General features: G+C 38.2%; 1 protein-coding gene across 7 annotated transcripts in view; it reads left to right on the top strand.

Annotated features, from left to right (window-relative positions):
• ANKS1B (ankyrin repeat and sterile alpha motif domain containing 1B) overlaps positions 1 to 18,275 on the top strand; it is a 1,294,913-nt gene that overhangs the window by 772,751 nt on the left and 503,887 nt on the right. For 5 of the 7 annotated variants that reach the window (XM_028830273.2, XM_028830269.2, XM_028830267.2 and 2 more), the window contains exons 13-14: positions 3,919 to 4,508; positions 6,366 to 6,438. In XM_028830273.2, coding sequence (XP_028686106.1) covers positions 3,919 to 4,508; positions 6,366 to 6,438 — 663 coding nt within the window. The remainder of the gene's footprint in view (positions 1 to 3,918; positions 4,509 to 6,365; positions 6,439 to 18,275) is intronic. The other 2 variants (XM_028830270.2, XM_077954786.1) reach the window with 1 other exon arrangement.

Here is an 18,275-nt window from a genome sequence, read left to right as displayed (position 1 = left end):
CTTTTGGTTGGGGTAACAGGACTGACTGATGTATTAACCATGTCTTTTTATTTTCTATTTTATTTGCGTATTTTTATTTTTATCCTTCGGTCTCTTGGGCTCTTGCTGTGGAGGGACTGTCCCTCCTAGGGCTAACTAATTCCTAGAGATAGTAAACAGCTCACCCTTGAGCATGCTTTTCTTATGCAAACTAACAATTGCAGAGCCCATACCCCCAATTACTTCCTTTATCTGGCTCTTACTCTCTAGGCCACTATTCATTCACCTGCTCTAATGACCAGACAACTAGGTACAGTTCCTATGCCCCAGAGTCTGCTAAAACTATTCAAACTAGCCATTCCTAAACCTGCTTATACCTGCTTTGTGTGTTTCTTTTCATGGAAACCATAATAAAGGCTCTTGCCCACAATCTCCCGTCACTTTGTCAGCCTCTTCCTGATGGACCCTGGTATTTCCCTGTGTGGCCCCTACAACGTGGCGTGCCTCTCAGATCAATGAATATAGCGTATGTCTTTCAATGGCAATTGTCTCCTGATCTGTTGGTTTCAACATACCTGAAAAATAATAAAACCTACATTTTGAAACAGCTGGATAATGTGTCACCTCATCATCCAGCAGGCCAGCCTGGCTTGTTCACATGGTGTCAGGGTTCCAAGAGCAACAAGGGAACAAGTCTAATGCACACATGCTTTTCAGGTCTCTGCTTGTATCACATTTGCTGCAGTCTGATTGAGCAGTTCAAGGCACATGGCCACGCTGTGAGGGAGTCAGCGTGGGAGGGCTGGATAAGGGGAGGGCTGTGTCTGCAGGGAACTGTGAGCAGACTGGGGCCATAACTGCAATCAATCCATGACACAGGCTTTCCAGGAGGCTTCATATCAACTTCTCATTTTCTTTGACTTGAATAATCTTTAGAATTTGGCCACTGGAAAAAGCAAGTAATATTTGTCTTTTCACCACTCTTGGCAGAAATGTTACCATCACAATGCTAAGAACTGCTATTCAGAAAACTAAGCTTTATAAGCTAACAACGAAATTATCTTTTACTTTGAGAAGTGACTGCTTGTCACTAGAGGACTTGGACAGTGTAAAGCATTGTGGGTGGTAATTATAGTCATTGTGGTTAAACTACAGAGGGGATGGTAACCCAATAATAATATTTGCAGAAAACTTTAAATAATATTACGCCCCTAAAATTCTCATTTTTCTAGATAATGAACATCGTCAGAAATTCTTTTGTTGAGATTTACAGAACCTTTTTCCCACAATAGGCAAGCTCTTTTCGACTGCTGAAGTGCAGTGGCGAGATCTCGGCTCACCACAAGCTCCGCCTCCCGAGTTCGTGCCATTCTTCTGCCTCAGCCTCTGCTGGGACTACAGCACACCCGGCTGACTTTTTTTTTGTTTTTTGTTTTTTGTTTTTTGTATTTTTAGTAGAGAAGGGGTTTCACCGTGTTAGCCAGGATGGTCTCGATTTCCTGACCTCGTGATCCACCCGCCTCGGCCTCCCAAAGTGCTGGGATTACAGGCGTGAGCCACCATGCCCGGCTCGATTTGCCTTTCAAATTGAGACCCTTTATCCTTCTTCAGCAACTTTCAAAATGAAATTCTAAAACTTCCTTATTTCAGAATTCCTCCTTCCTGCCACCTTAATCACCATTATTGTCACCCATACCAACCTGCTTATGTTGTAAAGTACTATGTGAGATCCAGGTAGCCTAGGGAAAAAAAATGCATTGCAACAAGATGCCAGGTCTTGTTTTCTTCTTAGTATTAGCTTATCTCCAAGAAGAAAACAAAGCAAAACAAAGAAAAAGCTCTGATGTTTTTAGTCCACTTTCCCCAAATTCCAGATATATAATCATGAACAGGAGAAGCATGTCTCTCTTTACAAAGAGCCTACTTGCTTGTCCTACGGATAAACTAACCCTAGATTTTTTAAAAGCTTATCTTTAATAGCAATATATTTGCAAGTCCAATGGATGTCAGAATGTGATAGACCTTAATTTGAATCTCAGCTTAATCACTTACTAGGTGGAGAAATAGTGTCTTAAGTTGTCTAAGTGTTAATTTTGACTTCTTAAAAATGCACATACTCAGTGATAAACTCTAGTCTTTAGAGAGAATTCAAAGCTGCCTTATCCCCCTATTCACTCACTATTCTACCCCTAGAATGGTCTCTGTTGTGAAAGGAAAGCAAAATAGGGAGTTATCAAGACAGTGTGGCTATTTTAGAAAGGGATGAGGTTTTATTGTTTTGTTTTGTTTTTGTGAGAAGACAGTTGAGTATAATAGTAGTAGATGGGTGCAGATTGTTGCTTTTGTAGATTCATGTTTCTTGGATCTCTTCCTGTCACTCTTCTTTCTTCAATCTCAGGATGCTGGTATGATAGCTGGGCAGGCAAACATCTTCTCTTTGGAAAAATCAAGCAGGAACCAGGGTGAAGTCTAGAGATACATAGCTAGGAATATACCTGCTTTTACCAGTTCCCAGGCAGACAGCAGTATAGAGGCCTGGGGCCAATCTTCACTCTAAAGAGCAGATGTGTCTGTAGCATCTTCTGAGCCTACGTCTAACGAGATTTATTATGGTTACCAATTTCTTAAAAATATGATAATTTGATATTTTGGCCATGTCTTTCCATCACAAAATCGTAATTATTATTAATAATCACTTTATAGGATTGTTATGAGTGTCAAGTGAGATGATATAAATATAATTCCTCATTCAGTGCCTAGTAAATAGCACTTACCCATTAAATGTTACTTGTTAATTTATAAAAATGTTAGTGTTTGGGGTTTATGGTAATAACTAGCTTATTGAAAGTATGAATCAGCAAATCAACTTTGGATTTGTTGTCATTATGTACCACATTTGCTATACTTTAGTTCTTTGCAACAGTGAGTTATGGGCTTATCAGGTAATTTAAATTTTGATCTTGGCAACATTTAGCTATTGATCTGAATTAAAATGAACACTGAAAAAAAGTACACTTACTTTCTTTGCTAAATTCTTTGGCCAGGTTTTTACACAGTATGTCTCTAAAAGACAAATTAAATTGCAAAAAGCATAGTGTATTTTAAATCTCAGAGAAAATGTTTTATCTTAGAAAAAAAAATCCAAAGGAATAGAAATTATCATTCATCATCAGTTTCTTTTCTGCATTATATCTTCAAAGGTCTGAAGAAATTAGAAAATAGCTAATGCTATTTCAGAGAAGAAAGAAAAAGCTACATTTATGCTCATAGCTCAAAGTTAGTTTCTTGTATCGGAGTCTCTCTTTTTCTGATATTATGGATTGCATTGTTTGCCTATATCAAGTCTGAACAAATTTTTTTGTGTAAATTATGTAATCTGCATAGAATTATTTTTAATTTATATTTAAGGTAATATGATCAGGATTAGTAAACTTAAATTACTTTTAATAATACCTTTTTTCAAAATTTCATTTTTGAATTTATTTGCTGGGAGGAGAGCAGAGGGTTGTCATTATATATGACCTTGACTTACCTGCCTAATGTCCTACTGCATGATGATTCATTTACTGTGAGAGTTTAGATGTATGTGTTCTACTTTAAGAAAATTCAATTTTGTTCATTGACTATAAAACATATACCCTGGGTTCAAGGGAGAAGAGAATGAAGTCACTCAATTAATACACAATTCATACTTTTGAAATGAACTCTAAGGTATATCAGAAAGAATGATTCACACACACATGCACACACACGCACACACACTCATACATTCATTCTATACATGGCACTGTGAGGTCATGGGTATTTCAAAAGTGAAGGTATTGCTATGTAGCAGTAAATCAAATGTCTGGATGCCCACATGTTCATAAGGGCACTGCTATTATATCGTGACTTTCAGAACCCTTTATAAACCCTAATATCCCTTCCTTCCTTTTGCAGATGACCTCTCCCAACAGGATGACAATGATCCCCCAAAAGAATATGATCCTGAGCAATTTGCAGGCCTGCTCCATGGATCATCTCCAGCCTGTGAGTCCCCTGAAAATCCATTTCACCTCTATGGGAAAAGAGAACAATGTGAAAAAGGACAAGATGAAGTCAGTTTGGCAAACAGTCCTTTGCCTTTCAAGCAGTCTCCAATAGAAAATAACTCAGAACCTTTGGTAAAGAAAATTAAACCCAAAGTGGTCAGTAGAACAATTTTTCACAAAAAAAGCAACCAACTTGAAAACCATACCATTGTTGGCACAAGATCAACCAGGAGTGGATCTCGGAATGGGGACCAGTGGGTTATGAATACAGGGGGATTTGTGGAGAGAGCCTGTACTCTGGGGAGAATAAGGTCATTGCCTAAAGCCTTGATCGACATGCATTTGTCAAAAAATGTCTCTAAATCTGATTCTGATCTCATTGCTTATCCTTCCAATGAGAAAACATCAAGAGTTAACTGGAGTGAATCTTCCACTGCTGAACACAGTTCTAAAGGGAATTCTGAAAGAACACCATCCTTCACATCGGAATGGGAAGAAGTAAGCTTTGTTCTTCTTGCTGTTCATCCTATAAGGCTTTGGAGTCAAGGGAGGTTTGGGGGAAGGATTTTCAGCTTTTTAAGTCTTTCAAAAGCAAACAAAAAAAATGCACACAGCTCCAACTGGAATGAAATGGTTCTGTGGGTAATGCATGGTAATTTCACAGCAAGTATAAAAACAAACACAGTTCCACACATGTGGGTTAATCTATTGTTTCCATAGAAATTGATATCAAGCAGAAGTAATAACTAGCTATGAGGTACAAGAGAATATTCACATCTTGTCCTACCAAGCACTGCAGCTGACAAATAGAGAAAAAGCTTGGTATTTTTCTCTGTGTTGTCTTGCTACTTGCCAAACTCTTTGTTAGCTTGTCTCCCTTCTTTAAAGTATCTTATATTTTCAGAAGAGCTCCTTAGAATCTTCATGGTAAATAAAGTGTCCCAGCTCTTCTCCAACCACCACACAATAAACACACATCATTTGATATTTCCCTTTTGCAGCTATCAGGGAAATAAAGAAAAAAAATGCTTGAGGTTCAAATATCACCAATTTAAGTTCTACTTAAAGACAAAGTCTTTAATTTCATACAGTCTCTCTTGGTATTTCATTCTAACACATCACATATTGTCTCTGAAAAGACTGTACCAGTTAGATTAGGTTTAGAAGCACAATGGATCATTATAGTATTTGGAGAACTAGAAATGGATATGATCTGATAGTGATATTCTGAATTGAGCTGTTTGAGAAAATCGCTTAATATCTCTGCATCTGTTTCAGGGTGAATAAACTGGGACATTTAAGTAATGTCCATTGTCCTTTTTGAAACCTGCTGTCTTATTCAGGTTGCTAGCATCAAGAGAGGCATTAAGCCCCAAATTGCTATAGCTTAGACAGTCATATCTTCCTTTAAATTTCATACTTGTAGACGGTAATTTTTTCAAGTATAGCCATTTCTTTTATTTATTAATTTAGTGAATAACATCTGAAATCCTTTTGTAGAGGCAAGATTAATTAACATTTAGCTTAGATCTTATAATTAAGTTGTTTTCGTGCCTAGATGCTGGTGATTGGATGCCACTAATCAGCTTGTGGCTGGTCAAACCATTTGGTTAGAACTTAGCTCCAGGCCAGGCATGGTGGCTCATGCCTATAATCCCAGCACTTTGGGACGCCGAGGCAGGTAGATCACTTGAGGCCAGCAGTTCAAAAACATCCTGGTTAACATGGCAAAACCCCATCTCTACTAAAAACACAAAAATTACCCAGGTGTGGTGGCACACACCTGTAATCGCAGCTACTTGGGAGGCTGAGGCACAAGACTCACTTGGACCTGGGAGGCAGAGGTTGCAGTGAGCTGAGATGGTGCCACTGCACTGTAGCCTAGGCAACACAGTGAGATTCCGTCAAAACAAAAAACTTTGCTCCTGTGGCCATGCTCTCCACACCCTGAAACCCGCTCCTTTACCAGTTAGATGGGATGCATGTTCTTAGGCAGAAGAAGGATGCCAGAGAGGAAAGACTTTGTCACATGAATTTATCTACAGCTCTTCTGAGTTTGAAGAGTACACAGTTCCTAAATGACCAATCTATCCAAGTGCAAAGTTTATTTCAAGAAACACAAAGAAAAGGCAAGCTAATTTTGAAAGTTTAAGAAAGGGAACATACTTTGCATTGTAATAAAACAATTCCAAAGATGTTTGCTTCCCTTTAAATCTTTCTCTATCCGTCTCTTAACTGGGGAACACTGTGGTAATAACATCAAAACTATTTGCTCCCTTCATTTGAAAGTTATTTTCAAATGCAATGTTAAAAGTGAATGTAACAATCCATTTAAATGGTTTTTGTTTCTTACAGATTGACAAAATAATGAGTTCCATAGATGTTGGAATCAACAATGAACTTAAAGAAATAAATGGTGAGACCACAAGTAAGGATACCTTCCTTTACATAATGAATAAATGTGCTTAAAGAGTAGTGAGAAAATGGTAGGAATCTTTAGATAATTGCAGTTTTTTCATTATAACAATAACTACAAATTATTTCCTTCCACTCTCAGATCTAACAACAACATATAAGCAACATCAGTTATAAGAATATTGACTTAGCAAATTGAGAGGGGTTTTTTTCCCATGTGCTATTTTACAATGCCAGTGAAGTTTTTCCTTTTTTTTTAGAATTTTTTAATAATACTTTTAATTTAAATGTACTTCAAACTCTCTGTTGGTTGTAAGTCTTTTTTATTATTATTATACCTTAAGTTCTAGGGTACATGTGCACAACGCTCTGATTTGTTACATAGATATACATGTGCCATGTTGGTTTGCTGCACCCGTCAACTCATCATTTACATTAGGTATTTCTCCTAATGCTATCCCTCACCCAGCCCCCTACCCCCCAACAGGACCCTGCATGTGACGTTCCCTGCCCTATGTCCATGTGTTCTCATTGTTCACTTATGAGTGAGAACAGGTGGTGTTTGGTTTTCTATCCTTGTGACAGTTTGCTGAGATTGATGGTTTCCTGCTTCATCCATGTCCCTGCAAAGGACATTAACTCATCCTTTTCTATGGCTGCATAGTATTCCATGGTGTATATGTGCCACATTTTCTTAATCCAGTCTATCATTGATGGACATTTGGTTGGTTCCAAGTCTTTCCTATTGTGCATAGTGCCACTATAAACATACGCGTGCATGTGTCTTTATTGTAGCATGATTTATAGTCCTTTAGGTATATATCCAGTAATGGGATCTCTGGGTCACATGGTATTTCTAGTTCTAGATCCTTGAGGAATCGCCATACACTGTCTTCCACAATGGTTGAACTAATTTATGCTCCCACCAATAGTGTAAAAGTGTTCCTATTTCTCCACATCCTCTCCAGTATCTGTTGTTTCTTAACTTTTTAATGATTGCCATTCTAACTGGCATGATATGGTATCTCATTGTGGTTTTGATTTGCATTTCTCTGATGACCAGTGATGATGAGCATTTTTTCATATATCTGTTGGCTGCATAAGTGTCATCTTTTGAGAAGTGTCTGTTCATAACCTTTGCCCACTTTTTGATGGGATTATTTGTTTTTTTCTTGTAAATTTGTTTAAGTTCTTTGTAGATTTTGGATATTGGCCTTTTGTCTAATGGGTAGATTGCAAAGATTTTCTCCCATTCTGTAGGTTGCCTCTTCGCTCTGATGATAGTTTCTTTTGTTGTGTGGAATCTCTTTAGTTTAATTAGATCCCATGTGTCTATTCTGGCTTTTGTTGCCATTGCTTTTGGTGTTTTAGTCATGAAGTCTTTGCCCATGCCTATGTCCTGAATGGTATTGCCTAGGTTTTCTTCTAGGGTTTCTATGGTGTTAGGTCTTACATTTGAGTCATTAATCCATCTTGAGTTAATTTTTGTATATGGTGTAAGGAAGGGATCCAGTTTCAGCTTTCTACATATGGCTAACCAGTTTTCCCAGCACCATTTATTATATAGGGAATCCTTTCCCCATTGCTTGTTTTTGTCAGATTTGTCAAAGATCAGATGGTTGTAGATGTGTGGTGTTATTTCTGAGGCCTCTGTTCTGTTCCATTGATCTATATCTCTGTTTTGGTACCAGTACCATGCTGTTTTGGTTAAGTAGCCTTGTAGTATAATTTGAAGTCAGGTAACGTGATGCCTCCAGGTATGTTCTTTTTGCTTAGGATTGTCTTCGCAATGCATGATCTTTTTTGGTTCCATATGAACTTTAAAGTAGTTTTTTCCAATTCTGTGAAGAAAGTCAGCAGTAACTTGGTGGGAATAGCATTGAATCTATAAATTATCTTGGGCGGTGTGGCGATTTTCATGATATTGATTCTTCCTGTCCATGAGCATAGAATGTTCTTCCATTTGTTTGTGTCCTCTTTATTTCATTGAGCAATGGTTTGTAGTTCTGGTTAAAGAGGTCCTTCACATCCCTAGTAAATTGGATTCCTAGGTATTTTATTCTCTTTGTAGTAATTGTGAATGGGAGTTCACTCATGATTTGGCTCTCTGTTTGTCTAATATTGGTGTATAGGAATGCTAGTGGTTTTTGCACATTGATTTTTTATCCCAAGACTTTGTTGAAGTTTTTTATCAGCTTAAGGAGATTTTGGGCTGAGATGATGGGGTTTTCTAAATATACAATCATATCATCTGCAAACAGAGGCAATTTGACTTCCTCTCTTCCTAATTGAATACCCTTTATTTCATTCTCTTGCCTGACTGCCCTAGCCAGAACTTCCAACACTATGTTGAATAGGAGTGGTGAGAGAGGACATCCCTGTCTTGTACCAGTTTTCAAAGGGAATTCTTCCAGTTTTTGCCCATTCAGTATGATATTGGCTGTGGGTTTGTCATAAATAGCTCTTATTATTTTGAGATACATTTCATCAATACCTAGTTTATTGAAAGTTTTTAGCATGAAGGGCTGTTGAATTTTGTCAAAGGCCTTTTCTGCATCTACTGAGATAATCATGTGATTTTTGTTGTTGGTTCTGTTTATGTGATGGATTACATTTATTGATTTGCATATGTTGAACCAACCTTGCATCCCAGGGAGGAAGCCAACTGGATAAGCTTTTTGATGTGCTGCTGGATTCAATTTGCTAGTATTTTATTGAGGATTTTTGCATCAGTGTTCATCAGGGATATTGGCATAAAATTCTCTTTTGTTGTGTCTCTTCCAGGCTTTGGTATCAGGAGGATGCTGGCCTCATAAAATGAGTTAGAGAAGATTCCCTCTTTTTCTATCAATTGGAAAAGTTTCTGAAGGAATGGTACCAGTTCCTCTTTGTACCTCTGATAGAACTCAACCGTGAATCTGTCTGGTCCTGGACTTTTTTTACTTGGCAGGCTATTATTGCCTCAATTTCAGAACCTGTTATTGGTCTATTCAGAGATTCAACTTCTACCTGGTTTAGTCTTCAGAGTGTGTATGTGTCCAGGAACATTATCCATTCCTTCTAGATTTTCTGGTTTATTGGCATAGAGGTGTTTATAGTATTCTCTGATAGTAGTTTGTATTTCTGTGGGATTGCTGGTGATATCCCCTTTATCATTTTTTATTGCATCTATTTCATTCTTCTCTCTTTTCTTCTTTGTTAGTCTTGCTAGCAGTTTATTTTATTGATCTTTTCAAAAAAACCAGCTCTTGGCTTCACTGATTTTTTTGAAGGGTTTTTTGTGTCTCTATCACCTTCAATTCTGCTCTGATCTTAGTTATTTCTTGTCTTCTGCTAGCTTTTGAATTTGTTTGCTCTTGCTTCTCTAGTTTTTTTAGTTGTAATGTTAGGGTGTCGATTTTAGATCTTTCCTCCTTTCTCTTGTGGGCATTTAGTGCTTTAAGTTTCCCTCTACACACTGTTTTAAGTGTATCCCAGAGATTCTGGTACATTGTGTCTTTGTTCTCATTGGTTTCAAAGAACATCTTTATTTCTGTCTTCATTTCGTTATTTACTCAGTAGTCAGTCAGGAGCAGATTGTTCAGTTTCCATGTAGTTGTGCAGTTTTGAGTGAATTTCTTAATCCTGAGTTCTAATTTGATTGCACTGTGGTCTGAGAGGCAGTTTGTTATCATTTCTGTTCTTTTACATTTGCTGAGGAGTGTTTTGCTTCCAATTATGTGGTCAATTTTAGAATGAGTGCAATGTGGTGCCGAGAAGAAAGTCTACTCAGTTGATTTCGGGTGGAAAGTTCTGTAGATATCTATTATGTCCGCTTGGTCCAGAGCTAAGTTCAAGTCCTGCATATCCTTGTTAACTTTCTGTCTCGTTGATCTGTCTAATATTGACAGTGGGGTGTTAAACTCTATCATTATTGTTGTGTGGGAGTCTAAGTCTCTTTGTAGGTCTCTAAGGACTTGCTTTATGAATCTGGGTGCTCCTGTATTGGGTGCATATATATTTAGGATAGTTAGCTCTTCTTGTTGAATTGATCCCTTTACCATTATGTAATGGCCTTGTCTCTTTTGATCTTTGTTGGTTTAAAGTCTGTTTTATCAGAGACTAGGATTGCAACCCTGCTTTTTTTTGGCTTTCCATTTGTTTGGTAGATCTTCCTCCATCCCTTTATTTTGAGCCTTATGTGCATCTTTGCATGTGAGATGGGTCTCCTGAATACAGCACACCAATGGGTCTTGGCTCTTTATCCAATTTGCCAGTCTGTGTCTTTTAATAGGGGCATTTAGCCCATTTACATTTAAGGTTAATATTGTTATCTTTGAATTTGATCCTGTCATTATGATATTAGCTGGTTATTTTGCTCATTAATTGTGCAGTTTCTTCATAGCATTGATGGTCTTTACAATTTGGCATGTTTTTGCAGTGGCTGGTACCAGTTGTTCCTTTCCATGGTTAGTGCTTCCTTCACAAGCTCTTATAAGGCAGGCCTGGTGGTGACAAAATCTCTCAACACTTGCTTGTCTGTAAAGGATTTTATTTCTCTTTCATTTCTGAAGCATAGTTTGGCTGGATATGAGATTCTGGGTTGAAAATTCTTTTTTTAAAAATGTTGAATATTGGCCCCCACTCTCTTCTTGTTTGTAGTGTTTCTGCCAAGAGATCTGCTTAGTCTAATGGGCTTCCCTTTGTAGGTAACCTGACCTTTCTCTCTGGCTGCCCTTAACATTTTTTCCTTCATTTCAACTTTGGTGAATCTGATGATTATGTGTCTTGGGGTTGCTCTTCTCGAGGAGTATCTTCGTGGTGTTCTCTGTATTTCCTGAATTTGAATGTTGGCCTGCCTTGCTAGGTTGGGGAAGTTCTCCTGGATGATATCCTGAAGAGTGTTTTCTAACTTGGTTCCATTTTCCCCATCACTTTCCGGTACACCAATGAAACATGTTTTGTCTTTTCACATAGTCCCATATTTTTTGGAGGCTTTGTTCACTTCTTTTCACTCTTTTTTCTCTAATCTTGTCTTCTTGCTTTATTTCATTAATTTGATCTTCAATCACTGATATCCTTTTTTCCACTTGCTTAATTCTGCGATTGATGCTTGTGCATGCATCATGAAGTTCTCATGCTTTGGTTTTCAGCTGCATCAGGTTATTTAAAGTCTTCTCTACACTGTTTATTCTAGTTAGCCATTCATCTAATCTTTTTTCGAGGTTTTTAGCTTCCTTGAGATGGGTTGGAACATGCTTATTTAGCTCAGAGGAGTTTGTTATTACCGACCTCATCACACTCATTCTCTGTCCAGTTTTGTTCCCTTGCTGGCGATGAGCCGTGATCCTTTGGAGGAGAGGAGGAATTCTGGTTTTTGGAAGTTTCCACTTTTCTGCTCTGGTTTCTCCCCATTTTTGTGGTTTTATCAACCTTTGGTCTTTGATGTTGGTGACTGATACAGATGGGGTTTTGGTGTTGATGTCCTTTTTGTTGGTGTAGATGCTATTGCTTTCTGTTTGTTAGTTTTCCTTCTAATAGTCAAGCCCCTCAGCTGCAGGTCTGTTGGAGTTTGCTGGAGGCCCACTCCAGACCCTGTTTACCTGGGTATCACTAGCGGAGGCTGCAGAACAGCAAATATTGCTGCCTGATCCTTCCTCTGGAAGCTTTGTCCCAGAGGGGCAACCACCTGTTTGAGGTGTCTGTTGACCCCTACTGGGAGATGTCTCCTAGTGAGGCTACGCAGAGGTCAGGGACCTGCTTCAGGAGGAAGTCTGTCTGTTCTCAGAGCACGAACGCTGTGCTGAGAGAACCACTGCTCTCTTCAGCGCTGTCAGACAGGGACTTTTGAGTCTGCAGAAGCTGTCTGCTGCCTTTTTTTCTGCTATGGCCTTCCTCCAGAGGTGGAATCTAGAGAGGCTGAGCTGTGGTGAGCTCCACCAAGTTGGAGCTTCCCAGCCACTTTGTTTACACTGTGAGCTACTCAAGTCTCAGCAATGATGGACGCCCCTCCCTGCGTCAAGCTGCAGCATTGCACGTTGATCTCAGACTGCTGCGCTAGTAGTGAGCAAGCCTCCGTGGGTGTGGGACCCACCAAGCCAGGCACGGAAGGTTATCTCCTGGTCTGCCAGTTGCTAAAGACCATGGGAAAAGTGCAGTATTTGGTCAGGAGTGTACCATTTCTCCAGATACAATCTGTCGCATCTTCCCTTGGCTAGGAAAGGGAAATCCCCCAATCCCTTGTGCTTCCTGGGTTAGGCAATGCCCTGCCCTGCTTGAGCTCGCCCTCTGTGGGCTGCACCTACTGTACAACCAGTCTCAATGAGATGAACCAGGTACCTCAGTTGGAAATGCAGAAATCACCCATCTTCTGCATCAATCTCACTGGGGCTGCAGACCGGAGCTCTTCCTATTCAGCCATCTTGGATGCCAGTGAAGTTTTTCTATACACCAGGCTTGTGCCTGTAGTCCCAGCTACTCAGGAGGCTGAGGCTAGAGGATTGCTAGAGCGTAGGTGTTTGAGACCAGCCTTGGCAAGGTAGTAAGACCCTGTCTTCAAATATATATATAGACACACATGCACACACACACACACACACATATGAAGTTTCTACTTTATGTAGAACTCAGTATGAAGCACTTCAAAGCATTAAAGAATCTGATGACTTAATACACTAATATTTCTTATTCAGTGAAACATTCACCTGACCAAAGTGATTAACAACTTCTGCTAAGTTGTAGGCTCCAATTTGGCAAGAACTGTGTGTTAATCATCTCTGTGTATCCCATAATACTTATCAGACTATTTCACAAATAGTGGGTTTTCCAATCACTATTTGATGAATTACTCTTACTAAGTACTATTTTCTTCCCTACAACTAAAGTTCAGAGCAGAAGAGGAAGGCCATATCAGATCCAGATCTATTCATTTTTCTTGTTTGAGTTTTGTAGCAGATACAGAGATATTTGCATTACTTCAGTATTGACACCAAACGTGTGTGGAGCCCCCCGCCACACACACACACATACATATACCTATATATGTATATAGCTGGGCCTATATAGCTGGGCCTATACAGCTGCATATAATGACTATCTTAGTGTAAGGCAGGCACAGTTGAAAAGTATGTGAATTTTGTGATAAACACACAGGCACACACCACAAACAAAAAAGCCTGGTGATTCATTTTGATATTCTCAGTTGACATATTTGAAAAATTATGAAAGGCCCCAAATCTTACCATCCTTGCAATTTTCTTTTTTTTTTTTAACTTTTATTTTATGTTCAGAGATACAAGTATGTTTGCTGTATAGGTAAACTTGTCTCATGGAGGTTTGTTGTCCAGATTATTTCATCACCTAGGCATGAAGCCTAGTACCCATTATTTTTCCTGACTCTCTCCCTCCTTCCACCCTCCATCCTCCAAAAGGCCCCAGTGTGTGTTGTTCCCCTCTGTGTGTCCATGTGTTCTCGTAATTTAGCTCCCACTTATAAGTAGAATTTGGTTTCCTGTTCCTGTGTTAGTTTGCTAAGAATAATGGTCTCCAGCTCCATCCATGTCCTTGCAAAGGATATAATCTCATTCTTTTTAATGGGCAAAGCTGGAAGCATTCTCCTTGAAAATCAACACAAGACAAGCATGCCTTCCCTACTCATATTCAACATAGTATCAGAAGTTCTGGCCGGTGCAATCAGGCAAGAGAAAGAAATAAAGGGCATTTGCTATGGTTTGGCTGTGTTCCCACCCAAATCTCATCTTGAATTATAATCCTGACATGTCAAGGGAGAGACCTAATGGAAGGTGATTGGATCATGGGGGTGGTTCCCTGCATGCTGTTCTCGGGATTGTGGGTGAGTTCTCACGAGACCTGATGGTCTTAAAGTGTAGCACTTCCCCCTTTACTGTCTCTCTCTCCTGCTGCAATGTAAGATGTGCCTTGCTTCCCCTTTGCCTTCCACCATGATTGTAAGTTTCCTGAGGCCTCCTCAGCCATGTGGAACTGTGAGTCAATTAAACCTCTTTTCTTTATAAATAACCCAGTCTCAGGTAGTATCTTTACAGCAGTGTGAAAAACGGACGAATACAGCATCCAAATAGGAAGAGAGGAAGTCAAACTATCTCTGTTTGCAGATGGCATGATCCTATATCTAGAAAACCCAATAGTATTATCCTTGCAGTTTTGTATTGAAACAAAACCGAATAAACTACCTGCATCATTACAACTGCTAACATTAGGGAATTTTTCTCAAAATGTGGTCTACAAATCACTTGCATCAGATTCACTTCCAGCACTGGTGAAAAATGAAGATTCCTCGGCTCCATGCTACTAAATCAGTATTTCTGGAGGCAGAGCTCAACAAATATGCCTTTTAAACAAGCACCCCAAGTGACTCTTAAGACCAGGAAAGTTGGAGAATGATTGTTTTATGGTGGATTGGCCTGAGTGGCTAAGAAGTAACTTTGCAATCACTAAAAAGAATATGCGGGTCTAAGTGAGACCTTAGTAGGAACACCTTGCTTGTTTCTCTTATGTTGGAACAAGTGAGAAGTTATTCTAACTCGGCTAGGCCCCATGTTAATTAAGCGATAATTTTTAAAAAGGTCAAACAATACTTTTTTTCTGAATACAGGTTTGCATTAGATTTTAAAACTGAAAAATTAAGAAACAATTCTCAAAATTCCATACATATGTTTAGTGACACAAGTATGATATTAGCTCCAAGATAGACTATGTAGCCAGTTCTCTCACATAGAAATGCTGACAAACACTGAGGACTTTGCCAAAACCCAAGGAACCAGCCTAGCAACATATGTTGCCACGTAATTCTTTCAGGCCTGCTTACAGAATAATTTCAGGGAAATTGTAAGAATACAGATATTTGATTAATGTGAAAGTAAGAATTTCTTTTCTTATTAATTTTACTAATTCTATCTTTATTTAAAGATAGAGTGGCTGCCCAGTGTGATAGTAAGTTCCTCAATACTGAGGATGTTCAAGCACGGAGTGCTTCTCTGCTGGAATGGTATTTCATGCATGAAGTCCACAGCTAGACTTAGGTAACATTGGACATTAATGTTCTAAAATTCTTCAAGCATATAGTGCCATTGAACCATAAAAATATGGTAAACATGATTATTAAAAGTAAAAGTAAATGTTAAAAGTGCCACTGGGACAAAGCTGCCTTTTAAGTGTATTTTAGTGGTAAACAAATTCACAAATTATTTTTTCTTAATTCTCTTTCTACCTATCTTATTGCCATCCCACCTACTGCATTTATTTATCATTTTTCTACAATGATAGTTAAAATGAAAGTGGAGACTCAGTCCCCAAAGAAGCATTATTATTAACAGAGCTGGTTCTGTGTGTGCCTCAATTTTTACCTCTTCATCACACACTACTTATTTGCTATGTGATTGACCATGGCATGTAGCATTCCACTTGGCCATTAGGCTAGTTGTGAATTACAGTTTTGCTGAGTTGCATTTTTTTCCCTCTCAAGGATAGGTTTAATTAAAAGTGTGATAAACAACCCTATGAAAATGGCACTCCACAAATAATATTTTGGGTACTGAGTGTGGTTGGCAAATCACATGGTAAAAAAAAAAAAAAGTCAGACAGACATGAATTCAAATCTTGGCTTTGTTATTTACCAGCTGCTTGATCTTAAGCAACTTACTCAGTTTCCCCATTGACAGAAGTGAGAACACTAATAGAGAATGATTGTAGAGACATGCGATGGCATGTACATAAAAGTCTAACATATGTAGATATATATTAAATTTTAGCTCTCACGTTGTCCCATTGTGATGCAGACATTATGTTTGCCGCTGTGGTCATACCAGGATAAATACACATAACCCCTTCCTTTAAGAATCTTAGAATGTCAGCTAATCTTACAATCTTAATGTTAAATTCACTGTATTCCCTGGAATTGTTGTGGTGTGTCAGTTGGAATACAGGTCGTAACAAACGCACCAGTCAGTTGGTACCAGAGAAGAGTAGTTACTAAAAGAGAGCATAAAATTCCAGGGCAAAGAAAGAAGAAAAGTCTAATACACATTGATTTAAGTGTTCTAAGTTATTTTGATGAAATCTGATCATACTGCTTTTGCTTGACAATTGGGAAGGGAGAGGCAATGAAATTAAAGGGAGGTAAATTTAAAATAAGCAAGAGAAAACACCGTTTTACATAGTATATGTTGTCTTTCTGCAAAATTTTGCTTTGGAAGGCTACTGAGTCAAGTGCTATGCCTGGCTTTAACAGAGCTGTGTAGTTTTCTGAACATTTATGTTTGTTGCTTAAAACCTCATAAGACAATTGGGAGAATAAAATCTTAAGCAATGGAGATCAAAGGTCAGCATTACATTTTGTATGCTCTTGCCCATTTTGTCTCAGCATTTTTGTTTGCTCTTCCCGCCCCTCCACATTTCTAATGGCAGATATTTAATAAACAAAATATTTATTGGATCAGGAAAAGATTTGGAGGTCTCTCATCTTTATTCCTATAAATATGAACCCACTCGAAGTTTGAGCAGTCTCTATGGGTCTTCAACTAGTTTTACTAATAGAAATCACTTTCCTCTTTTTCCTCCCACCCCAATTTTCTCAGCAATTATATAGTAGTTTGAAACTTACCCAACAACGTCAACTCTCCAAGACTAAGACAGAAATAAGAGTAAATATAATTTCATGAATTTGTTTGAGGTCAGTCCTTTTGATTCTCAGAACTTATTAATTCATAAGTTTTACAAACAACACATCTATTTTCCCACTTGAAATCAGACTCAAATGCCAAACAAATCAGTATTGGCGTAGGATTCAATTATATTCAATGCCTCGTATTGTGTAGAACACCCTGTTCTTCAGCAAAGCTGGATATGTGATGTGATAATATATTCTACATCATCATACACTCTCAGGTTTGCATTTTTAGAATCCTTTCAGATAACAGGTTTTGAAGTTAGATGAACCTGGTCTCAAATCCCAGCTTTGCAATTTCTGACCTCTCTGATGTCAACTTCCTCACCTAGAAACTCAGATTTTTAATAACCACCCTATAAGACCGTAGCAAGATTAAATTATACACTGTACTGCTACAATGTAGGTATCCCTTATCTGAAATGCTTGTAACCAGAAGTGTTTCAGATTTCAGATTTTTTTGGATTTGGAATGTTTGCATATATATAATGAAATATATTAGAGTTGGGACCCAAATCTAAACATGGAATTCATTTGTTATTTATATACACCTTCTATACAAAACATGAATGTAATTTTATACAATATTTTTTAATAATTTTGTGCATAAACAAAATTTTGACTGTATTTTGACTGTGACCTGTCAAAATACAGTCAAAATTTTCTACTTGTGGTGTCATGTGGGTGTTCAAAAAATTCAGATTTGGGAGCTTTTCGGATTTCGGAGTTGCAGGTTGGGAATGCTCAACTTTATAGCCTGAAACATAGCCAGCAATTCAAAAATATAATTTTCTTGCCTTTTTATCAGAGTATGCATGGCTTCTCTATTAGAGTGCATGCCCCACAGAAAGATGCTTGGCAAACCTTGTTTATCTTTTTGATCACTGAGGATTGTAGTTAAGGTATAATTACTCATATTCTAAGTTGCTTTCATGTGGAATCGTTTTTGAAGTTTTATTTCTTTAACCATTATCATTGTAATCATAAGAAAGTGCTTTCAAGTTAGGAAATTTACCACCTTCATTGGAACTACTTCAAATTCTCACATTTTTCGAAGAATCAGGTTGAAGATCTTCTTGATGGGATGGAGGATCACTTAAGTAAAGTGGAGGCAGTAATTAGCTCCACGGGATGTACTTGTCGTTACACAACAGCAAACATGCAGAGTA

This window comes from Macaca mulatta, chromosome 11, assembly GCF_049350105.2.
Source record: "Macaca mulatta isolate MMU2019108-1 chromosome 11, T2T-MMU8v2.0, whole genome shotgun sequence".
Taxonomy (NCBI): Eukaryota; Metazoa; Chordata; class Mammalia; order Primates; family Cercopithecidae; genus Macaca; species Macaca mulatta.
This window is presented reverse-complemented; position numbering and strand designations above follow the sequence as displayed.